This window comes from Hoplias malabaricus, chromosome X2 (genome assembly GCF_029633855.1).
Source record: "Hoplias malabaricus isolate fHopMal1 chromosome X2, fHopMal1.hap1, whole genome shotgun sequence".
In the NCBI taxonomy this organism is placed as follows: domain Eukaryota; kingdom Metazoa; phylum Chordata; class Actinopteri; order Characiformes; family Erythrinidae; genus Hoplias; species Hoplias malabaricus.
Genome location: NC_089819.1, coordinates 13,886,299 through 13,912,683, shown reverse-complemented (window position 1 = coordinate 13,912,683; position 26,385 = coordinate 13,886,299). Strand labels below are relative to the sequence as shown.

The 26,385-nt window shown below is 38.5% G+C and overlaps 2 protein-coding genes across 2 annotated transcripts in view; one reads left to right on the top strand and one right to left on the bottom strand.

The window, feature by feature from the left end:
* The window catches only part of LOC136676476 (sodium- and chloride-dependent GABA transporter ine-like), a 35,250-nt gene extending 24,437 nt beyond the window's left edge, over nt 1–10,813 (bottom strand). Inside the window, exons 1-2 of the mRNA XM_066653534.1 lie at nt 10,291–10,813; nt 4,249–4,383 (exon numbers count right to left, since the gene is read on the bottom strand). Coding sequence (XP_066509631.1) covers nt 4,249–4,383; nt 10,291–10,525 — 370 coding nt within the window. The 5' untranslated portion in view covers nt 10,526–10,813. The remainder of the gene's footprint in view (nt 1–4,248; nt 4,384–10,290) is intronic.
* A 5,361-nt stretch (nt 10,814–16,174) lies between these two features.
* Nucleotides 16,175–26,385, top strand: part of LOC136677249 (LIM domain kinase 2-like) — a 39,639-nt gene continuing 29,428 nt past the window's right edge. Inside the window, exons 1-2 of the mRNA XM_066654734.1 lie at nt 16,175–16,555; nt 17,788–17,884. Of these exons, the coding sequence (XP_066510831.1) occupies nt 16,540–16,555; nt 17,788–17,884 (113 nt within the window). The 5' untranslated portion in view covers nt 16,175–16,539. The remainder of the gene's footprint in view (nt 16,556–17,787; nt 17,885–26,385) is intronic.

Sequence of the window (26,385 nt, the reverse complement as noted above, 5' to 3'; positions counted from 1 at the left end):
AAATTCAAAATTGTAACTTCTCTCAATTTATTTCATATTGCTTTTTGTGTATCTGTAATTCAAGGTACAAGGATGTTTAAGGTTACTGCTGTGGCCTTTACAGGATTATGTTAATTTAAATACAGTGCTTCCTGTATGATATATTCTAGCTGACATGGTAAGGTAGCACATAAATAAAAAGATAGGAAAGGATAAAGGAAATGTTGTATTTGCTAAATTTACAACTCTGCTGATATGCAAAGTGTCAGCAAATATAGCTGAGTGCCTGGTATGTACCTTTCTATGAATACTACCACTTAGAACAAGGAAACATGACTAAGGATATATTAAATTTCCCACAGTACATTCAACACTAAAACCAGCATCTTCATTTATACCATGACCGAAACATGGGAACTCGAAACTTGATTGGACTGCTGATGTTATGATAGGTAAAAGTTTATTCATTCATTCATTATCTGTAACCGCTTATCCAGTTCAGGGTTGCGGTGGGTCCAGAGCCTACCTGGAATTATTGGGCGCAATGCAGGAACACACCCTGGAGGGGGCGCGAGTCCTTCACAGGGCAACACAGACACACACACACACACATTCACTCACACCTATGGACACTTTTGAGTCACCAATCCACCTACCAACGTGTGTTTTTGGACTGTGGGAGGAAACCGGAGTACCTGGAGGAAACCCACACGGACACGGGGAGAACACACCAAACTCCTCACAGACAGTCACCCGGAGCGGGAATCGAACCCACAACCTCCAGGCCCCTGGAGCTGTGTGACTGCAACACTACATGCTGCACCACTGTAGGTAAAAGTTAATAAACTAATAATCCTAATTTTCTCTTTGCTGGACAGTACAAGCAGAAAAAAGGAAAAGGACTTAAGGTTTATGGTGGCTGGTCAAATCATGTACATCGAAAGCAAAAGTATCTAAATGCTCTATTTCATAATTTAGCTTTAACACAATATGGTGATGGAGGTAGCAATCAGGGCCCCTAAGTGGGTCATAGGCTGGGAGAGGTTCCATGATGGTACCGGGCTTCCCCCAGTCAGGGTTTACATGGACAACCCTGATGACAACTGTGCCTTGCACATGGTGGTTGCTGGGGAAGTTTAAAGATAATCTGAGGTTGGCTAGGCTGAAAGTTAAACCAAGCAAGTCTTGAAGTCTGTCGATTCTCAAAGGAAATTAGGATTAGGAAAGGATATTTGAATGGAGGGAGAAATGATTCCTACAGTACTGGAGAGACCAGAGTTTAGGTAGATGGTGCAGTGCAGTACTAAATGATACCGACCAAGTTGTGGGAATAAAGGCTGAATTAGTGAAGGTTATTAAGTAGTGTGGCATGGTAAAGGAGAGGGGTACTGGAGCTACCACTCACAAGTTAAGTTAAGGTATTTAAATGTGCAAATGTGAGTTGTAAGATCACTTTGTCAGGATCAAAGGATGCAGTGGTTAAAGCAGCAGCGCCAGTCACAAAAGCTGGAAAGAAGTGGAACCCATGAGTGGCAGTGCAGCTAGCCAGGAGCTCTTTAGAGCTAAGGGATGTGCTTGGCCAAGTGCAAAGTGGAAGAGTGAGCCTTGGGTCATGTGATTCGTGGGAAGCGTTTAGTAAGGCCACATCACCAGAGAGAAGACAAATGGTGACTAGATTTATTTGTGATCAGGAAGAGGAGGCACAGTGTGCAACAGCAGTGTCACAGGCAAAACAAGGCCTGTGGGAGAATCTAGAGAAGCGGAAGATCACTTGGCAAGAATTGTGGGCGATGGAAGCAAGTTGTATTAAGTTTTTGCTTGGAGAAACTTATGATGTCTTTCCAACTCCACAAAATCTTTAACAGTGGGTAGGTGAAGACCCTAGTTGTAGAGCTCAGCTTGTAAAGTTATTTTATCGCAGTGTAGGTATACATGGAAAAATAATCAGGTGCTAAGTGTTTTAGCATGTTTGTTGGACAGCAAATGCTTAGAGGTAAACTAATTAACGAGTGGTTAGGTTTGTGCATGAGGGTGAACGTATTCAAGAGTGTGCACAGGCTATAAATATTGGTAGATGGGGCAAAGCACGAGATTGGAAATTGCTGGTGGACATAGGCAAAAAACTGCAGGTCCAAGAGTGCATTGCATTAACTACACTGAGGCTAGATATGGTGCTGTACTCTGAAAGTAAGCGGATAGTTTATTTCATAGAGTTAACCTTTCAATTTGATGCAGTAGACGAAGCATTCGAAAGGAAGAAGCTGAAGTAGACAGACTTGGCTGCTCAGGTGAGGGAACATAGGTGGCAGGCACATGTTAGACTGGTGAAGATAAGTGTTAGGGGATTTGTAGTCAAGTTTTCCACATCCCTGCTTGTGCAGTTCAGCTTCAGGGGCCGGAAACTAAGGACAGCTGTAAAGGAATTATCAAAAACATCTGAAAGGTCTGAGTTTGTGGATAAGGAGAGCACAGATTAGTTGGAGAAATGAACTGTAGAGGTGCTGTTGTGTTGGTGGGTGATGTACAGTGACGAGGGGAGGTGCCTACCTGATGACCCCTGTGAAGTGCTAGTGATACAGTGGGTGGTTTGGGTACTCATGTGACGGGCTCAATGAGTAACCCTAGATGTTAAAGTTATCTGGTTGCAGATTGGATCACAACAACCTTAAGGTGTAGCTGTAGGATTGGAACAATAGAAATGATGTGGCTACCGGTAGGAAGAGAGTGGGGTGGGCCCTATGTAAAGCTCTCATGGATTGGCATAGGATATTTTTCATCTTATCTTGTGTATGATTATAATAACTGGGAAACCCTCATGAAATAATGCTTGATCAGATATCAAAAAAGAAAAGAAATTAGTTCTGATGATTGGTAATTTGGCAGATTAGTCAAATTATTTTTTCTGCAATAGTAGGTGGTTCTTGACCACATTAAGCAGCAAAAGGAAACAAATACTCCCTATGTGTCTGGCAGTGCAAGTAGTGGGAGTCCATGTAGTGGGTAATACTGCAAACGTCTCTGAAGAAAACCAGAATTAAATAATATACCAAAGTCTTTTTAAAATAAAGAACTTGAACTTGTATTTTTTCCTAACAAAAAATATGAACATTGCTAAAAAAAATCAGTGAAGCTCTGTAAGAAATATCTAGAATAATATCAACTTCTTTTTTTGATGATTCAATTACAGAGTCAGCTTTACTCAGATAAAAAGCAGTGTTTGCTAGAGTTAATAGAGTTTACTGCTGTGAAATCTGAGCCACTGACCTTATCAAAGCACCACTGAGTGATCAACCATCAACAGGTCATCAGATATCATCCCAAGTTGCAACAGACCAATATAACATGTTTGGTAACTCTTACACCAAAGCAAACAGAAGCATAGCAAAGGAGGGAGTGAAATGTTTATCAAGATCACAGAAGACAGTATGGCAAAATTACAGAAACAAGTGCCATCAAGAAAACATACATAATAATTACAAACAAATTGGATTTTGGATGTTCATTGGTTTACATTAAGATTAAAGATAAAACATAAATAGCACACAAGCTATAAGACTGATGTTTATTTTATCTGTTGTTGTATACTTGCAATTAAAACTGATCAGAATTGCTCAGACCAATTTTCATTATGTATGCCATAACAAATCTTACAATTTGTTGTTAAAAGAGAAGTCTCAGCAAATAATTATTTTTTCCGTATTGTTTCCAAGGTTTGTTTTCATTAGGCTTTCAGTTACTCAAAGAAATCTGAAGGTTACTTTTCCAAACCTCAAATTCAATTGCAATTCCTGTTACTTATATTCCAAGGGCTGTTTCAACTTGAAAAAAGAAATGCAAAGTGGTCTCTGGTGTTTTTTCAAAGAGCATTGTTGATTATCTTTATTTTTAGTATTTTTCAACATGCATTAGTATCAGTCATATATTTTTTGTTGTGGCATGTCATGTATTTTTGCCTCGAGAATGTGATTTTAAATTATTTTTTATGTCATGGAATGAATGAGAAGCAAGATTCAGTGCAAGGAAGTAGACTCTGTGCTTTGCAAAAATACCACTGACCTACTAATCTCTGAACCCACATGTATAGCTCATATGTGGGACAGAAAGTAATGAGTCATTACATTTGAAACATCACTGGTACTTTAGTTAACAGATACAAATACTTTCAGGTTCTTTTGCCTATTTGCTGGACGGAATATGCAGAAAGTAAGGTAAAATACTGAAGGTTTATGGTGGCTGGCAATCATTTATTCTTGCACAAAAATCACTCACCTTTGAGAATGGGACAGACTTTGGCCAGTGCATGAACCGGCCCCAAACGTGTGTACTGTCCAACAGCATACTCCATGAAGAGCAACGGGATACCACACAGGAAAAGCATGATTAAATAGGGGATGAGAAATGCACCTAAAAATAGACATATTTGTGGTAAATTACAGATTAAAGTTTAGTTTTTGTTAATTATTTATCAGATTTAAACATGTGCATTTGTACACTCATCTGAGGATTTGGAGTGCCTATCAACCCACAAACTGTAAAATAAAACAACTGAGTCAGTTCCTTCTGGGATGTAAACATTCTTACACAAAGTGCAGAGACTTTAGAATAACCAGCCCAAGAGAGGAAGAAATTCCCTATTCAAATCTCTGAGTGTGTACCTTGGAATGTGCATGTGTACACAACTTGTAATTTGGAATGTGCATGTGTACACAAATTTTAGGGTAAATAGTCTCTGCACTCCATATAAAATGCAGCACAAAATCAGATAGATTTGTTTTTGCCATGTTTTCTGACCACAAAAAAAATGATTGGGTTGTTCTGTTTTACAGTTTGTGGGTTGGAAGGCTCTAGACATTCCAATTAATTTTAGGATGTACACAACATATATTTGTTATTTTATGCCCGCTAGGTTGGTCCTGAAAATGCACCTAAACAAAAAATTAGGACTTTCTTGTGGTCCTTATAGCTAAAATAGTTAATTATTGTAAAAAATATTGGTTTTAAATTAGGGCTGGACAACAACTTAATATCAGTATACATCACAATATAAACTGTTTCAATAACAATGAAAGGATTTTTAAACACATTTTCATTATTTCAGTAAACATTATTTGGATTGGCGACTCAAAGGTGTCCATAGGTGTGAGGGTGTGAGTGAATGTGTGAGTGTGTGTTGCCCTGTGAAGGAATGGCACCCCTCCAGGGTGTTCCTGCCTTGCAACCAGTGATATTGGGTAAGCTCCGCACACACAGCAACCCTGAACTGGATAAACAGTTACAAATAATGAATGAATGAATATTGTATTGTAAACAAATGTACAATATATAAATGAAAATAAAATAAACTTCAATTTCATAAGAGCTATGTGGATTTGATAGTCTTTAATAGATAACCTTACTATGGTCTGGACAAGGTGCACACCCACTTTTCCAACAGTAGTATGCAGGTCCCCTTTTGCTGCAGTATTTCTGCTCTCCTGGGTAGGCCTTTGCAGCATTCATTCATAAGAGCAATAATGAGATCAGGTTCTGATGGTTGATTCGTTCTGCATCACTAATTCCACTCCATTAATCCCATACGTACTGAATGGTCCTCCATCACACTATGGAATGCAGTTACTCTGCTCCACAACCCAATGCTGGAGAGATTTATACCCCTCAAACCACTGCAAGGCATGGCACATGGTGACCATGAGCAGCTTCAGTAGCAACCTACTTCATTTTATGTGTCTGATCAACTGAATACCTGGGTCAACAATGGTTGTGTCTTAAACTACTTAATTCATTCATCATAAACATACACAGGATAAGATGCCAATCTATTAGAGCTTTACATAGGGCCCACCACACTCCCTTCCTAGCTGTAGCCACAAAATGTATGTTGTTTGAATATTACAACTCCACACTAAGGTTGCTGTGGCCATTTATGATCCAATCAGCAATCAGCTATATCTAGCAGCATTTAATAGTATCCTACACCTACCCACCTGGCTGTTTATGATCCGCTCAGCAATCAGCTATCCTTAACAAATACAGTTACTCATTGAGCCCAACACATGAGAACTCAAACCACCCACTGCATCACTAGCTCTTCACATGAGTCATCAGGTAGGCACCTCCCCGCATCAGTGTTTTGCTGAATGATGTCCACGACACCTGCAGAAGGCTCAACAGTGAAGTCTGTCATCCCTGACCTACACCCCTCCAAGCTATAGTGTTACTGTCCTACCTTACTCTTAAGCATCAACAGCTGTAATTCCAAACTGGCCTCCCTGGTGACTAAGGCTGTACCTAGCCCCACTGGCACCGTTAAAGCATGCTCAGTGCCACCAGTTCCATGTGAACTTTACATGCTACATCACCAACAACCACAACAGCACCTCACAGTGTTCTCCTTATGCACAACCATTGACTAGACCTTTCAGGCAGACTTGGCAACAAATCTCCACCGGTCTTACATGTGCCTGCCACTTGTGTTCCAACACCTCAAGTCATTGTCCACATACTTCATCCTCTTCCTTTTGAATGCTTCATCTACTGCATCCCCAAATGAAACTGTTAACTCTATGAAATAAACTATCCATTTACTTTCAGTTTAGAGCACCATATCTGGCCTCAGTGTAGTTGCACTCTGGGACCTTCAGTTTTAAACCTACGTCTACCATCAATTCTAATATAATTTATATGTCACCAAATGACATGTAGTGTTAATGTGTGAATGAAATTCCAGAGGAGGCAGACAGTTGAATTGACCTATATCTACCCAGGCACAGTGCCATATCAGTTTAAGATTAACAGCAGAATAAACAATGTAAACCAGAGTAAGCCAAAATCAGAGAGAGCATAATGTAGGTGAACTCACTGATGCACAAGAAAACTCAAATGTCACAAATTACAGGACTCTATTAGAAATATGTCCACTGTCAATGCTTAGTATACAGTGAAACCACTGTGTCAGGAGCACTGGTACTCTAACCACACGGTTATACCCTGCAGTCTACTGCTGAGGAAACTAGTCATGCAACTCAATCAGTGGCTTGCTTTCCTATACTCAGAGTACATAATCTCCCAATGAGCTTCGGTAGACAACAGTTAACGGTCAAATATAATGTGTTTTGTCACAGTTTTGATAGAAATGTCATTGTTTTTACCTTAGTCTCCAAATAAGCCCTCTGACAACCTTACAAGTTGTCTGACTAATGCTCAAACAATGGAACAATGAACTACAGCAGTGTTACCAGTATTTTTTTGATTACTTTTTTTTTTTTTTGCAGTGTTTTCACCCTTTATTTTTATCTTCTACAAATTTGGGAAATTCTCCACATGATTTCTTAAATGAGACATCCAAAGTGATGAATGCTTCTAAAACCTACCTCACAGAAAGCCATTACATGAAACTGTTAAGTTGTTACATTATTTTACAAACATTGTTCAAAAGGTTTTAGACTAAAATGTGGAAGGCTATAACATCATTATATATATATATATATATATATATATATATATATATAACTCACTTAGAACTTAATGGCAGCAATACACCTCAAAATAATTGGGACAGGGCCATGTTACAATTGTGTAGCACACCATCTTCTTTTAACAACAGTTTGTAAATGTCTGGGAAGTGAGGAGACCAATTGCTGGAATTTTGGAAGAGGAATCTTGTCATATTTTTGTCCAATGTTTTCTATTAGTGCTGGACTGCAGGCACCCAGTTCAGCACCCTGACTCATTTTCTGTGAAGCCAAGCTGTTGTGTTGGATGTAGTATTTAGTTTAGCATTGTCTTGCTGAGATATGCAAGTCCTTCCCTGAAAACATGTACTGTTCAGCATTAATAGTGCTTTTCCAGATGTGGAAGCTGCCAACACCTTAGGAACTAATGCAACCCTATAGCATCAGAAATGAAGGCTTTTGAACTATGTGCTGGTAACAAGCAGGGTGGTCCCTCTCCTCTTGAGTCTGTAGAACATGGCGTCCATTATTTGATTCATCTGAACTTAAAACAGTTTTCTATTTTGCCTCAGTCCATTTTAAATGAGTTTCTGGATCATATTAAGGCTTCTTCTTTGCATGATACAGTTTTATGACCTACAGGGCAAACTGTTCACAGATAATGATTTCCGGAAGTGTTTCTCAGCCCAGTGATTTCCAGTATAAAATCATTCATTCATTCATTCATTATCTGTAACCGCTTATCCAAGTCAGGGTTGCGGTGGGTCCAGACCCTACCTGGAATCATTGGGCGCAAGGCGGGAATACACCCTGGAGGGGGCACCAGTCCTTCACAGGGCAACACAGACACACACACACACACACACATTCACTCACACCTACGGACACTTTGAGTCGCCAATCCACCTACCGCCACACTCTTTTTAAAATCGCTCCTCTGGCTGTTTTTTATTAGTACCACTTACATTTCCAGTTTTTGTGAGGTGTTAGGCAGATTCACAGTGAACCATGTCACAATAAAATGCTGATGTCTCCTCCCTATGTTTTCAACCTGTTCCAGCTCCACACACGCCGGAGTAAAATAACCTGGAGACTGTCATGCTTAGCAATGGTTACTAGCCTTAAGTGTACATGTTTGAAGTGGAACGTGGGCCAGCTTGAGTAGGTGTTTCAGAGGACTGGACTGGAAAAATTACTAATGTCAATTAATTAACCCACCCATGGTCAGAAAATAAGGTAATATCTCTCTAAAATCCCAATATTTGCCCGTGCATCTATCATGACACCGTCTTAAATATGTCACACATGACATGATCACTACTCTGTCAGATGACGGATTTTATATAGTTCACTGATAACAGCCCGGATGATCATTTTCACCTTTGTCATAGATAACTTGATCTCTGTATTTCCTGAAAACATTTTGGAAGGTAGACTCATCTGACAACAGCAAGTTTACACTGTCTTTTTTCCACTTGCCTAATTTCTGCATACAACTGATGTTTCTCTTCCTTTTTGATATATTTCTTGATGTCAGTTCCCCTAAGTACATTTTTAATTATTTGTGTCCCTTGCCAAGTGTCTTTTTTTCCAGCTCTGTTCCTTAGCCATACCCTACACCTCTGAGCCTAGGTGTGACAGTGAAAGTATTCACAGGAGATTTCTATCATGCCTCCCTTTATTGACTCTCTCTGTGTCTTTTGTTTGTGGTTCACTGTTGTATTTCAATGTGTGAATGACTTGTTTTACAGGATTTATTTCATGTGTAATAAATTCCCACCTCGGTGTATCCTGCTGCTTCAGCATCTGCTTTGTTCACTGCATGATAACTTCCAAAGTAAACTGTCTTTTTATTTGCAGAATACATTTTATGTTTATGGGTTTTATTTTGTTGTTGTTGTTGTTGTTGTTGTTGGGGTTTAGTTTACATGGTACGTGATTTTGTGGGTTTATGTGTTGTCTGGTCTGTGGAGTAGTGATGATGGCCTGTTGGTCTGTAGTTGACTGTTTGAAAAATCTTTAAAGCACAAAGAAAGAAAAAAACTGGCACTGACACTGATACATACATGGTATGTGACATAATATATATAATGTCATAACACAGAGCCGGGTAATGTGTCATAACAAGTATTTGGTGTTGTCTCATAACACACAGGGAACTCCTGTCATAAAATCTATTGGATATAATGTTTTAAAAATATGGTGCATAGTGTCATAAAATCAGGTGTCAGGTACATAATATGTATTGGGTATTTTGTATCACATAATACCTATTGGGAACCACATCATAACAAAACTGCCATGTCATTACACCAAGCCTGTGGAACCATGTCATAACAGGTATTAGGCGTTGTGTTATAACACAGTGTACTCCTATTGTAATAAATATTTTGTCATTACACTGGGTTTCGTCTCATAATATCTATGGGGTATCATGTCATAACACATAGTGGGTACCGTGCCTTTATGTATATTGTGTATTGTTTCATAATATATTGTGTATAATTTTTTAAACCTATTGGGCTTTGTGTTATAACAAATGATATTGTACCGTAGTATATGTCGGTAAAAATGGAACATATACTCAAGTATCCTGACATATTTATAAAGTTACAACGTTGTCTTGTATAGGGATACGTATTGTGTATTTCAGCATTGTTTCACGTAAAGGGTGTAGTTTTGTAAAACATTGAGAAACAGTATTTACTATTACAATGCTACTGTTCTCAAACATCAATAATCTTAATATGTATTTTGTAGCCTAGTAGCAATGCGTATCAGCAACTGTAGTAAACTTATAAGTATCGCATAATGATGCCGTATAACCGTAGCGCGTCGTTATTCTCATTACGTGACTCACCTCCTCCGCTTCTGTAGCACAGATATGGAAACCTCCACACGTTGCCGAGACCCACAGCGTAACCCACCGAGGCCAGGACGAACTCCAGACGGCGAGACCAGGTCTCTCTCTCCTGTGACGAGATTTCCACATCCTCCAGCTTCATCAGCTCCACACCGCCGGCTTCCTCCACACTCTCGGTGGCCAGAGAGCTGCAGCCGTCCGTGGGAGGTTTACTCTCTGTTCCCTTCCCCATCTCACTGCAGAATACGAGCTAAAACGCTTCAGTTTCAAATATAAAAATGTAAAGGAGTGCAGAGGCTCAACCTGAGTAAGTAAAGGTCATAGAACTGACCGGGTGACAAAATGCTGGTTTTATATCTTCCTCAATTTGAGGCTATAGTCCAACCAGGTACCAGTTTATTATAAAGCTGATTTCTGACCGGCCCGCTTTATCTAGGTTCGAATGAATGGAGAGATAAACCTCACTGATCTACAATAATTCACATTTAATAATCCTTGTTTTCCCCACCCCGCAAAATTCGCCCTTTAGAGTGACTTCGATATGATTCCTATTACACAACTTTATTTCCTTGTAGTCCAGTCCCCGTTGTTTCCTTAGTGGCACGTTGCTGAGGGACGCCAGTTATACGGGTAAACCCCGCCCTCTTTGCACTCTGATTGGCTAATATAATCCTACTATTACAGCTGTATCTATGGCATACATTTCCGTTATTATCTGTATTACCTTTATAGACATTCCTTAAAAATAGTTGTTTCTGATTATTTACGGTGTGTATTCTGCCGTCACAGGTGTCTAAGTACACAAGCGTTTGTATCTACAGAGAAATACAATGTGAACCAATACATTTGAGATGGAGTGGCGTTTATTATCCAGAACGCATTATCCTTTAGCAACTGGACGGATATAGCCAAAATAAAAATAGAAACTCTGGCCATTCAGAACAATTTCAGGAGTCAGTAAATAAAAGAAAAGTATTAAAATAGTTTGAGACCAGTATAAGAACCCGTTCTATGATAACTCGATCAATCGGAGCACTGGGAGGGCGTGGCCTGGCAGAGATTGGGTGGAGCTACTGATAAGATAACGCTACTGGTTAAAGAGCGCGATGATGTAAGGAGACCCGCCCCTCCACACTGGTGTCTGTTAGACTCGAGGAAAGATGAATTTATATAATAATAATGTTTCATTTATATAGCGCCTTTCTCACATTCAGTGTCGCTTTACATCAATATAGACATAAATAAATACAGGGGAAGGAAAAAGAGAAACATTCAGTAGGTTGGCGAGAAACATTAATAGGCTTCGACCCTGTGCTGTCGAAAACATTTTAAACGCCCCTAAAACACAGCGAATTCAACCACTTTAAACTAAGCTCAATGTTAAATGTGGTATAAGTAGGCATAAAGCGTCTCAACATTGGACTGTGAAGCAATAAATCAGTGAGGGAGCTCCATTCAGTATTGGGAGGAGTTGGGGTAGGGCATGTGATACAGAACTTATAATCCCACACGAATACATGGTATACTAATTTGAATGCTATTCAATTGTATTTTTTTCAAAATATCTTTTACATAATTGTTTAAATGTGTTTATATAATAAATTCCTGCAATTAACTGCAATTAATTATTCCTGCAATTAATATTTTGGTTGTCATAAACAGATTATTATTAAATTTACACACCCACACACACACACACACACACACACACACAGAGAGAGAGAGAGAGAGAGAGAGAGAGAGAGAGAGAGAGAGAGAGAGAGAGAGAGAGAGAGAGAGAGATTGGCACATATTCCTCTCTATGTGTGATGTGTGTGTTGCTGTTGTACAATAATGTGATGCCTAAACAGAAGTCCCACTTGAACCTTAACACACTACAACCACTCATAGTCTGTACACTTCTCTTTGTCATTCATTCATTATCTGTAAGCGCTTATCCAGTTCAGGGTCGCGGTGGGTCCAGAGCCTACCTGAAATCATTGGGCGCAAGGCAGGAATACACCCTGGAGGGGGCGCCAGTCCTTCTCTTTGTCATTTATTTGCATCTTTATTACTTTACCACTGCAAAGCACTTAAATGTAGCTCTTTGGACTTATAGACTTGTTGCTAAGGAGATATATTACACCTGCACAAACTAGGGAAATGTCCCTAAAGGGAATTAAGTGAAATACCAGAAATTCAAGAATTGGTGTCCAAATGTAATTAATTCTCGGAATAATGAATGGCTCGGCTCGACACGCTTAAAACTTGTCGCTTTTCCACTGGCAAGGGTCTTCCGCGAAATGGAGACGGTGACGTCGAAAAAACCCGTCTCTAAGTGCACCCAACTTCCAAGACTGTTATTATGGACACACCCAGAACTTAAACCTGTATTTTCAAATATTCTCTCTCTCTCTCTCTCTCTCTCTCTCTCTCTCTCTCTCTCTCTCTCTCTCTCTCTGTCACACACACGTGTGCAAATCCAGGTATTTGCATAGAGCATTATCTATGTCAGAATCTCTGTTCAAGTTTGATTTGAGAGTGCAGCTCTTTGGAAAATAGTTCGTTCACCATGACACAGCAAAGATTGTTCACCATGACACGGCAAAGTTTGTTTACCATGACACAGCTTGTGTGTGTGTGTGTGTGTGTGTGTGTGTGTGTGTGTGTGTGTGTGTGGGTGTGTGTGGGTGGGGGGGTGTTGCTGAGAAAAGGGCTTGGTCTCACAGACTGACTACATACTGAGAACAATAACACTTTACACACAGACATGACCTAACATTAGTCCCATACAACAATGACTGGATACGGATGATACATTTATAGTTACTGGAGATATATAATATGTACTAATAATAATGAATACAAATTGTAATATATTAATAATTATTCCTTATTAAACCAGGCTATGAGACTAATTGTTATAGGTGTGTGATTTTCTATTTCACTGGACTTTAATCTGAGACACTACATGGAAACTCTCATTTGAATTCCATATTATTTCAGGTATTCAGTCTTTACTGGTCTGGCTTATAATGATTTGTCCCTTTAAAGGGGACAAACCCATTTTTTACCCCAAATCTCTTTATTATTCAAGGGGAAACCATTCGCAGTAAAAATAAATCCTATAAAATGTAAATTACCTTTCTGGTAGCTCAGCTAACACTAAAGTACCATTTATATTCAGTATATACTTGTCAAGTAAAATATAATTGTTTAAAACTTTTTACAAGGCAATGTGAGCAATGTTCAAACACAAAGCAATTCGAAATACTTTACAGAATCAAAAGAAACAGTAAAAATAAAACAATTAAGCATAATAATTAAAAACATAAAAGCCCTTTACAACAGTAATAAATGACATGATTAAAATTACATAAAAACATAAATAAATCAAAGCATTAGAACCTCATTAGAACATCTAGCACCTCAGAAAGGGCTTTGCACAAATAGTTAAAATTAAAATGATTGGAATAAAGACAATAAGTTAGAATATAAAATATGCAAGCTTTGCAAAAACTAATACGCTGTTGCAGAATTTAATGTTAACAGTACTTTAAAACCTGACTGACTCAGATGGTTCCAGAATTGTAATTTCACATACTCTGCTTCATAACTTTCATCTTTTATAAGATATATGGATGATTAAGGATATCATATGAGAGCTGGGACTGTATTCTTTCCTTTGTCGTGGTGTAATTTATGTAAATTATGTAAATAAATTATTAAAATAAAAACAAATAATGAGGAATCTGCCTCAAGCAAACAATGTACAATCCTTATTTTAAAAAAGGTAACTTTTTCATCATCTGTATTATAAGGGGAATTGTATATTATAGTGCATTACCTCCGATACCAAGTGCAGAAGGCACAACAGAGACTCTACTTCCTCAGGAAGCTGAAGCACTCCCACCTCCCTCAACACTTGCTGGTGAACTTTTACAGAGCCACCATCGAAAGCATCCTGACATACTGCTGCACAGTATGGTTCACCAGTTGCACAGCACAGGACAGGAGAGACCTTCAGCGAGTGGTGAGAGAGGTGGAAAAACTCATAGGAACTTCACTAACTCTTTTAACTACTGCCTGAGAAAGGACGCTAAAAACTGCATTTCACTGTTTTAACACTGTTCTTGAACATTGTTTTCTCAGCGATAATAAAAGCTATTCTATTCTTAACACAAGAGGGCACCCTAACCATTCATTTAACGCCTTATTCAAGGTAATGGAGGTCTCATTACTTCATTCATTCATCATCTGTAACCGCTTATCCAATTCAGGGTCGCGGTGGGTCCAGAGCCTACCTGGAATCATTGGGCGCAAGGCAGGAATACACCCTGGAGGGGGCGCCAGTCCTTCACAGGGCAACACACACACACACATTTACTCACACACTCACATCTACGGACACTTTTGAGTCGCCAATCCACCCATCAACGTGTGTTTTTGGACTGTGGGAGGAAACCGAAGCACCCGGAGGAAATCCACGCGGACACGGGGAGAACACACCAAACTCCTCACAGTCACCCGGAGTGGGAATCCAACCCACAACCTCCAGGTCCCTGGAGCTGTGTGACTGCAACACTACCTGCTGCACCACCGTGCCGCCCCGTAATGGAGAACTGTTTGACACAATTTTTTACACTATTCAAATATGTATTACTTTAAAAAAGGGCTAATAGCTACACACTTAGTAAGTCAATTATTGCTTGTTAGAACTCAATATTGCCCAATATGGCTTTTCATGGCCCATAAATCCATAACTTTCTTAGGGTCAAACCTCACATATTTTCTACTTTAAAGTGTTATTTTACAAAAAAAAATATTCCAAATATTTAGGAATTTATAATCATTCAAAATTAATTTAAACTTGTCTAATGTCTGAGCTCCTCTGATGGTCTCTGTCAACTATTCTATTTAAGAATGGCATAGAAAGTGATGGTGTTACAAAGCAGCTTTACAGACCTCTAAAATTAAAATTAAAATGAAATTAATAAAACCCCATGTGAGCAAGCTAAATGCAATTTTTCAATGACAAGGAAAATGTCCGTTGAAGCTGAAGCACCCTTTATCTAAAGAGAAAGGTTTATTTAAAGCAAACAAATTTCAGCCTAGATTTAAATGTAACAGACAATTCTGGAGAACTACCCCCCCCTGTCTATATGATTTATTCATTGTCTGAATCACCACAGAAACTCATTTGTAACTCGAGTTGTTTAGATTTGTAGCACTTTTTGTCTGTGTTTTCTAGAAGCCTGTTTCTGCCATATAAAATAATTTAAAAAATACATTTTTTTTTCATTAATATGTAAGTTGCTATCTCAATATCTCAAGACACTATCTCATCATTTGAGATACTAAGTCAATATACTGTGCCATCCAGAGTTGGATGATTGGATGATCTGTGAATGCTGTGTCAATGCAGAATTATGGATTTACAGTGAGTGTACATTATTAGACAAGTTGAATGTGTGCTGCCTGTCAAAGGTCTACACCTTGCCTTCTTTATTTAACATTTCAAAATAATATTTTTACTTGAGGTTTTACCTGACAATGTGTTGTTTTTTTCCAATTTCCAACGATCTCCATCAAGTGCTTTTATGGCAGAATTTGGCAAATAGTTACTCCTTTGTACCTTTAGGAGTCGGCTATTCCTATCTCCCTAGTTCAATGAAATGCTGAAATGCATATATAATAGGAGTTAAATACAATACAGATTAATACTATGAAGAATATAGCCTGAAGGCAGTGGTGCTGTGTGTGAGTGGTCAGCAGCTGGCGCTGTGGAATTAACTAAACGAGGTGGTGTTGTAAGGCAGTGGTCAACAGATGGCGCTGTGAGGTCAGTATTTTTCTGTCTTGCTCCTGAGCTCCTCTCCTGTTTCAGGTGTTAATGTTTGCTGTTTGATCCCTTCCGCTCTCCGTACAGGGATCTCACACGCGTTACGTCACCGGGAGGCTGCAGCAGCCTATTTCGCTCAGAATTGTAAAGAGGGAGGGAGAGAGAGAGAAAGAGAGAGAGAGAGAGAGTGTGAAAGAAAAAGAAACGAAGAGAGAGAGAGTGTGAAAGAAAAAGAAACGAGAAGAGAGGGAGAAAGCGAAGAGCAGTGGATTTATTACAGACTCGCTTTCTCAGATTTTCTCGTGTATTTTGTAGCACGTCGGAGCAGTAGGAATATCGGGAACAGCTCTCAGATGTGGAGTAGTATGTGAAGTGATATTAATGTTTGTGCTTCGAGGAAAATTCATCACAGAGAGTGAGAGTAGATGGACGAACAAGAAGGTAAAATACTAACACAGAGCGAGTCAGTAGAACTGAACACTGATGGACATTGTTACACGGACTGTTTCAGTGGTTTTTAAAACTTGGTTTTGGTATTTGAAAGTGTACGAGAGTTTAAAGGGCAATTCCACCGACCTTTCGATGTGTCCTGTGTGGTTCAGTCGTAGAGATGTCTTTTTAAAATGCTCCCTCCAGAGAAACTTAACGTTACTTTACGTCTTTACGGTTTTAAACTAACATTTTATCAACTATTTAATCACCAGTGTACCTACACTTTTTCTGATAAATGCTCCGACTTTAGTAGTTCTTCTTCAAATATATTTCCAATTTCAATGGCGCTTTTAAGCGATTAAACTCTTCAGAAGTCTAGTTATCACCACAACTGTGAACAACCGTGCTGTCAGTTTCTCTGGAAAACTGCATTTTTACATGCTAATCATTTAGCTGTACAGAGAGATTTTTAAAAATCAGTTCCCAAAATCAAATTGATGAAATATTGTAAACCAGAAAAGCAACAGAAACAATAAGAAGCATAGAAGTCAAAAGTAGTAGCTTAAACATATACTTATAAAATGAGTAACTTCCAGCCCTGCAGTGGAGTGTCTTAGTACATTCACTGAGCATAGGAAATTAAGGTCTTTATATAAATAAGTTTAAAATGTTCTAAAGAGGTTCAATCTAACATTTAATTTAAATTGTCACATGTATTTTTGTGCTCCATAGCATTGTATACTTCAGCCTTATTGATTTAACATAAATCTCACTTTTAATATCCATCTTAACTTTATCTTATTATCCATCTTTTAATATCCATCTTAACAGGTTTGGCCAATCATAATACAGCAGTGATTCTATTATTTCTAAAGCAACACGAAAAGCACAAAAAATATATATGAATAAATGTAAAAATGTAAACGCAGCTGTATCAGAGGGATGATATTGGATAATGGCCAGAGCAAAAAAAGAAGTAAAAATAGTCAGTTAGCCTAGTTTAAAGATCCCTCTTCTCTTCTAAATATAGCTATAGACACACTAACATAAACCATATTTTCAGCCAGCTCTCTTGGACACTGACCAGCAGGAAGTGATTACATAATGGGAGAGTAGTCAGACAGCTACAGTCTAACTGTGCCAAAGGAAAAAAAAATATTTGAAAATGGCAAGTAAAAGCATGCAGGGTGAGTAGTTTGTGATCAGGTGTAATGTTTTGTTGGTTTGTGTTTGATCCACAGATAGAACGGAGCATGTGTGCGCAGGATGTGGAGGCAGGATTCAGGATGCTTTTCATGTCAAGGTCCTGAAAGAAGCCTGGCACAATGCTTGCTTTCGGTAAGGTTTCGTTTCAATCTTGATCACAGCAGGGATCACACTCATAAAATGTGTCGTCCTACACTTCAATAAGTTCTGTGCCTTTTCATACTTACTATTTACATATTGCTATATAGCAAAAGAATGTTCAGAAATTACACTTTGTAATCTTCATAGCACACTGCTGCTCCTATTTCAGAAATGTTCTGAATGTTTCCTTGTCAAGTATTATCTGCAAATTCACATTTTGGAAATCACACATGGATATGACATGGAAAAACATGAATTTTCACTTATGAAAATCTTTTAAAGGTTAAGGCTGTATAGCCAACTATTTTATAAACGAGGCTTTAATAGTCTTTAATATTGATTTGCTTATTTTATTCAAATGTACTAATTTATATGTAAGGAGAGCTGTATGTTAAAAGCATCATTTTATTTTAATTGAGAATTGTAATATTTTTTCAAAAGTACTAGAAGAATTGTTGTGTTATACAGAAGATCATTCAGAGCAGATGGTGTATCATAGAGAATTATATTCATGCTGGATTGTTTTATAGTTATATTTATGATTATTATTATTATATTATTCCTGAGATTCCTTATGTCTGAGATTTTTTACAGCAGTGAAGATGCGAACAAGGTGGAGTGTTCCACAATAGGATTTCTCAGTTTAGTCAGATAATCTAAGACCAATATGAAGCCAGTCCAATGTGAGCCAAGTTGAGGGAGATTCCTGTTGGACAATCCTCAAATTTGGACTTAAGTCAGGTGGCTAATTGAGAAATCCTGCTTTGTGGAATACCCCCTATAGTTCACCCTGCAGGCAATACAAACTAGGGTATTATGTTATCCAGATTTACCAATGAATTCTAAAACGAGTATACGATTTCAGTCAAATATAATTATGGAAAAAAAAATGTTCCTTGTGGTTCTTTGGGGACTCTTATGCTTTATAGCACCCTGCTTGTATTACTCTGACATGAAAAGTACAGTTTAGGAAAAATCCTTATCCTATATACAACCTCATCAGGTAAAAATCTTATTACAGTGTCTCAGGCAGTGCTTTTATAACAATGTCTTGTAATACATTTATGAGGGAACTGTTAGCGACATTAAAGTCTTCAACCAGACTCCTTGTTCCTAGCACCATGACTGCAATCAGTTTTGAATCAAGTTTCATTTTTGTCTAAATTCATAATGAAGCCTTTCACATCAAATTCCACTGAATGACTTTGTTTATGTTTTAAGCATATAAATATGGCGAAAGTAGACATACAAAATACTGGATCATGGCCATTTTGATGGAATGTGAGATATTCAACCAGAAATAAGTACCAACAAAGATTATTTATACTTGGTTCACTTATCCGTGCTGTAAATATTGATTATAATAAGTTAAACATTAAGGTATGAAGAAGTAGTGCCATTGATTGGGGCAGGAATGCAGCTTTATTTCCTCTTCATGCATTTGACAACAATGAAGACAATTGTGGCTTGTCTCTAGGCTTATTTGCATAGAGGACTTGTTCTGTGGCCACTGGTCAGTCTTGTGAGTGACCACAGAAGTCCTGCGGTTGAGTAGTTTGGCTGTGTTAGTGTTGCTCAGTGTGTGTGGAGCTGTGTGTTTATGTTTGTGCAGAATGTGAGACTCTGTCATTGTGAACACTGTATGACAGGCAGATTCCACAGAACTGAAAGTGCTTTGTAATTCCAATGGAATGGAGTTGTTGATTCTGCAGAATGTTTATACACTCTGCTGATAAATTCCTTTACCTCTCTATTTGTTTTTCTCTTTTCCACACCTTTCCTCCTTCCTATTTTCTTTCTGTATTCTTTCATCTTGTTTTTTTTTATTTTCCCTCTCTACCTTATCATCTTCTATATGTACTATCACCCCTCTCTCTCTCGCATTCTGTGTTGTTATTCAGGTTTAATGATTGGTACGGCTAAGTGGTTTTTGAGCATGTTGTTGAGAGAGGACAGGATCAAAGTCCATTATCAGGCTGAACTGAGCTCCTGCAGAAACAACTCAGCTGGTTTCTTGCTTTGATCTATTGCACATTGGACTAAAAAAAGGCCAAAGTTTTGCTCTGTGCATATTCCTGGAGACATTCATTAATTGAATGTCCAACTTAAATCAATTTGAGCTGGCCTCAGATATATTCCTTTGAACTTTCTGCAGCAGTGGAATTATGACAATATTCAGTACAGATGTGCACTCAGGAGAAAAATCTCAGAATTGTGTAACACTGGTTTGCTTCACATTTGTAGTAACATTTGAAGAAAGCTTGAAGAAACTCGATGCAACATTTGAAGCCATGTACTTATATATAAACACACACACACTCACACACACATATATATATTAATACATACACAGGGTGAGTTGCAGGAAACCCTTTTATTTTTCGATATGCTACATGACCACCTTCCCATTGGAAAAACTTGCCCTTGATCTGGCTTTCAAGATGGCGGCCATGCTCTGGACATAGCCTACAAAGGCCCCCTCACACATTAATTGCTGGGGTATTCAGATAAATGGGTGTCCTATGATGTTTGACTCACCCTGAGAAAGTAACTGAACAAGAGTAAATTCAGTACATCTTAATATCATGTTATTATGTTCAAATATAAGGGAAAATATTCCATAAATGATGTTTGACTTGGATTCTATAACAATTCTAGAAAATCCTTTTTGTTAAAAGCATAACATGGTCTTCAGTTATTCAGAACAGAGCTCAGTGGCCTGCAGCAGTCTTACATAAACTAAACCAAGAATGGAAAAGTGTGTTTTGCACCTCTTCCAATCAAACTCTCATTAGATTTAATGGGAGCTGAAATCTCTTTTAGCAATCGTACTGAGTTAGGCCTTGGTGGCGGTTGAGGCCAAGGCCAAGACTCAGCCCAGATTAGAAAAGCTGTTTCTTTGAAACAGTTCATTAAAGCTTTGAGCAAGATTAAGGCCCTGATTAGTGAATTCCTTTAGCACATGTTAAATAATTAGTACATCCTGTTGTGCACAATTAAAGCAAGAGTTTCACTACAAAACAAAGTTGCCGTTTCCCTTTTATGCAAAGTGTAGTTGATCAGTTAAAACAACTTTACCTTTAAGTTCCTTACATGAACTTTAGGTACACTTTTACACTTTGCTCTAAGGATAATATAACCAAGTGAGGGAACCCTATGTTTATATAATATCATTGGATATACTGCCCTTAGGCAAAACATGGATTCTTTTCACTGAGTAAGGAATAATACCAAGAAATCGAGGCTTGCTGCAATTCCTTGCATTTACCAGGCTTTAAATACTCATCAGTAAGTGCTTGTGAGTAAATAAGCACATATAAAGACAACAATGAGGTGCTTAGGCTAGATAAAACTGTGAACGTACACTTTAGTGTAGGAACTGAGTTTGAAATTTCTTAATCATTCCAACATATCATGAAGGTGGTTCTCACAGTAGGGGGTGATGATGCATTTATCAGCTTTGATTAATGAACAACAAGTCTGTTTTTAGCCTATTGATGTGGCACACGTTAAAACTTAATCCCATCTTGAAAAGAAAAACCCCCTTGAAAGGGAAAGCAGGTCCATTAACTAAGAACACGGTTTCATTTGCTAGCATGGTTTTGTTTGTATAATTTCTTCACTCCAAAATGTAAAGAGCTCTAACTACATGAATTTTGGACAGGGTTTTAGAGAGGTATACCTTTGTTTGTTGTTCCAAATCCTGCACTTAAAGTCAAGTTAGACAAGTTGTCCCCATATATGTATTCTTATTTCATGATCTGTCCTGGATTTGTGAGACTTTAGTAATGCAGAAGGCCTTTGCTGTTTGTGTGATGTTAAGAAGACAAGGCCTTCGAATCCTAAATTTAGAGCCAAAGTCCAATGTAGAAAAGAAATGGTCAGGTATTCAAACTTCTTTCTGGGCCTGCAATAACTTTGTTGCAAATGTTAAATTGTGTGAGAAACCACATAAGCCAATATATTTGACATAATATTTAAATACAGTCTAAAGTAAGTGTTAATTGTCATGAGCTTCCATTCCATAGATATTTAACATTTTAGAATTTCTTGACAGTGTAGCTCAAGTGCTGAACTGAAGACGTAACCATAGCCACCAAACAAGTCTTGGCTGATTGACTACATTTGCAGGGCTGAATTTTTGGCAAACTTTCCATTAAAGTAAATGGAAGAAAAAAAGCTTTCTTCCCCTTAAACATGCTGGAATAGTTTGCATATGATCCATCTGTGCTGACGGGGGGTTTGCATGGTTTTCTGTAACCCCTAACACTGGGGCAGGTATGGACGTCTCTCCAAAGCTCTGCAGTCTACTCTTACATTCCTAGACGGCGATTCAGAGCTATCCAGACACACATCCTTACTATTACTCCTTCTCCTGGAAATGTCTGCTTGTCAGTCGTCCAATTAATGCCCCTTTGTGATCTGAGGAAGAGATGGTTGTTTTAAACACAGTTATGGGAGAGGCTGGAATGTATGCTGACCTGCTAATTGTGTTTGGGTTTCCCTTTTCTCGTAGGTCTGCCTTTTAATTAACATGGCAGGTTGTTGTGGGTAGCATCACATCCTCCTCGGAGTACAGGAGTCTGTGGATTAACTATGATTAAAATCTTGCTTTTGGCATTGAAATCTCTTTCAGTTCAGCACAGAAAATTGGAAAGAATTCCTCAACCTCTTTATTGTTAGTGATCAGACGCAGTCATATCATCTTTTGGAATAAGAGTGGAACAATTTGACTCTTTCTGCGACACTAGCATTCAACAAACAAATTCGTCAAGTAGCTTGGGGAAATTATCAAATTTTCAGCATTTTTTCCCTTACCCAGAATGTAGTTGCTAAGAGTTACTGGAACCATTCTATATATTTTTATGTATTAGTGATTAATACAGCTCAAGAATTAGGTCAGACTGGCTGGTCTGGAAAAGTGAGGATTTGAAAGAGGCTCAAACACAAAATCAACATCATACTGTTGGAGATATGATGACAGTTGTATGTCAGTCACTTGCTTTTCTGGAGGATGTCCTTTACCACGTTTTGACTCGGTTCTCTTTAGAAACCTTGTAAGCATCAGATACATCCAGAGTCCTCAGATTCATCTGCTCGGGGGAGAGGCCCAAATCACAGCCAGTATCACAAAATGTTCTTCGCATGTTTCATGAAATTACACATCTTAGCAGAGAGATCACTAAAAAGTTATGGCATAAAAGAAGAAGCTTCTGAATACAAATGATTCAAGTATTCCCATGTTTCAGGTCAACTTTCGATGGATTACTGTAGTACTTCAGTAGTGTTCTCTTCAAAGTAGCATCCTCAGAATGGAGATCATTTGTACTTGCTACGTGCCAAACCGTTTCCTTTTTTCCCCAGACACTGGCTACAGCTGAGGAAGTTAACAATGGAGTCAAGCTGAAAATTCAAAGCTCTTTTAAGAGCACTTAAAACAACAAAAGTGTTCATCCAGTCTCCCCATTTCCCCTCCCTGTACTTTTTCTTGGCTCAGACAGACATCAGCTTGTGCGCTTTATAAAGAAAACTCTACAACAATTGTACACACTCATCCATCGCTCCCACTCCATTTCTTTGTCCACTGAGAAGGTAGAATGGCCTATAAGTAGTGTGATTAAGGTTTGGAGAAGGGTGTATTGATGCAGGGTGTAAAAGCACTCCTTGTATTATTTTCATTCTTGTGGAATGAAGGAAGCACAGGACTGTTTGTTCTGTTTTGTTTGTCTAGGAGTGTCAACACTTGAACACCTTTCTTTCACCTGAGCGCTCTCTCTCTCTCTCTCTCTCTCTCTCTCTCTCTCTCTCTCTCTCTCATTCTCATTCTAACTCACACTCTTACTGTCTCTCCCTGAGTATTAAATGTAGGCATTAATTTGTCTCTGTAAAAAAAAAAAAAACAGTTTAGAAGCTATTAACATTCATTATACACAGTATATGTTTTGTGTATCATTATTGTGATGTTGACCTTTTTCATATTGCTGTTGCTTCAGTGTTTGTGGTCACAGGTGAGCTTTCTTTTAAAAGCATGGAGTGGAATGAAGTGTAGGATTTGAATTGTGGTGGACTGCTCTGACAGCACTTTACCGAAATTCTTAAGTCAGTAGGTAGTGAAAAATGCATGACTGCTCACTGTGTGCTTATTGTTGTACAGATGCAGGCAGGTGTTTTAGCAGTGGGAGGGGAAGGTGACAATAAAGCAAATCTTTGCATGCCTGTCTGGGTTTAAGGTGAAAGTTTATCGGTGAGCTGTGCTGGGTGTTTTTTTTTTTTTTTTTTTTTTGATGTGGGTGTGATGTGTGTACACCTGGAGGTCCTCCGTTACAGTCACAGGTTTTCCTCAGCAAGCGTAAGATTGTGTGAGAGTGAATGATTTACCAGTCCTCAGATCCACATGGCTTACCAGATGTTACCATGACATCACTGCACAGACACACACACACACACAACTATGGCTTACGCACTGATTAGGTTTATGAGAGTGTTTACCAACAGCCTATCAGAAGTTTGGGTAAAACTGGTATAAAAGCAATTTTTAAGGACTTAAATGAAGATATTTTTTTTTTCTAATAAGATTACGTTCAGACTTTAACCCCCCCCCCCCCCCCCCCCCCCACATGGTCCGTCAGGCTGGAGACAGGAGAACAAGACTGATTTCTTCACTCTGGCTAGTCTTCTATGCACTCCTTTTTGTTTTGTCTTGAACCAGAGCTTGTGATCTTCACATTCCCCTCAAACAAAGCACTCGCTGGGCAGTGGCCAGAGTCCAGATCAGTGGGCATTGCTCATGCTGTTTCTGGCTAATGTGATCTTTATCATAGTGGTTCTCAGCACTGAGCGGAACCTGCTCTTTTTCACTATGCTCTATTTTTATAATCTCTCTCTCGCTCTCTCTCTCTCTCTCTCTCATATTTTGTATTTCTATCTCATTTTCACTCTTTCTCTTATTCTATTACTTTTATCATTTCTTTTTCTGTTTCATTCTATCAGTCACTTTCACTTTCCTCCTCTGTCGTTCAGTGCTATATAGAATCGGATGTTTAGGCTGAACACAATGTTCCAGACACCTCACGAGAGACTTTTACTTTTTCTTTGTAGATGAATCACTGAGTGGCCCATGGCATTCAGAGCACACATGCAGGCTGGACTCAAATTAAATATGAAAAGCTTTCAAACCACTGCTCCAGATCTGCACATGAATCTTTTAAGTTGGTCTGGAATATGCCAGGAAACGAAGAAAAGCAGATGCTGTTCTGACTCCTGTTTTCTTTTCAGTTCCAGCAGCAGAACAACCAGCAATCAAGTAGACTGTGATATTGAAACCAGTAGTTTGATTTTAAAAAAGAAAAATCAAGTTTGCATGGTTTCTTGCTCACCTCAAATGTAGGGTTGGTGTGGTGGTGGTAGTGGGTAACACTGCTGCTGTCCATGTCAAAGACTAGGCTTCAGTTCACAAACAACTAGTAGGATTCTTTGGGCAAGACTCCTATGATTACGTTTACATTACATTACCTACATCTGTAGCAAGATTAGGATTCTAAGCCACTCTGGAAAAGACCAATAATGCGGTAAATTTAATTTACCAAAAAAAATGTACTTGGTGTCTGATGTCTCCTTTAGAGTTTTGCTGGAAATTCTAGTAGGAAACAAGTGATGGACACTTATAGGTTTATGGTTTGCAATTCACAGCCTCATATCTACTGGGAGCTCAGAATTGTCCATTTTGGAATATCCTACATTATACATTAAAAATTCTATGTTGTTTGAGTTGAGAAAAAATGTGGATACTAACCATAAGCTAGCATTGTACTAGTACCTTTGGGATGATTTGAGGTTGCCTTTGTTTCAAGGACTAACCCTCCAGCATCAGCATTTGATTTCAGGAGTGGCCTTGTGGCTGGATTCCATCAAATTCTAACAGAAATGTTCCAATATTTAGTCTAAAGTCTTTTCAGAGGAGTAGTGCGAAACCCACAGAGCAGTTATATTGTATATCAGTAATCATCTTACATCTGATCTGTTCATTGTTCTGAGTCTTTACATTGCTGTTACTGTTTTTCAGAAGTAGCAATTCCACCTAAATTGAAAAATGCTGCTTGAGCTCCAGGTGTTTTAGGAATGTGGAGAATGTGGATTACAGGTCTAGAATGCTTTGAACATTGTGTCCTCATTGTTGCATTGTTCACTGTGGTAAATTTGGACTGGTGAGAGTTGCAGCCATTTAATTGTATGCAAGGAATGGATGGACATTTTCTGAGCGCTTGTGTGTTCCTGAAGATAAGTGACACAGATCAGGTATTGCAAAAGTGAGTCAAAATTATTGCAGAAGGTTTTCACTGGCAATTTTAGTTGCTCGCACCCAGTGTGTCAAAAAAGGCCCGTCGGTCTTCTAAATTGTTCTTAAAAATGATTTGCCCTGACGAAACTTTAGGTAGAATTTTTCCTTAGGTAGAATTAAGAGCAACAATCTAAAGATCTGCTTTTCAAAGAGA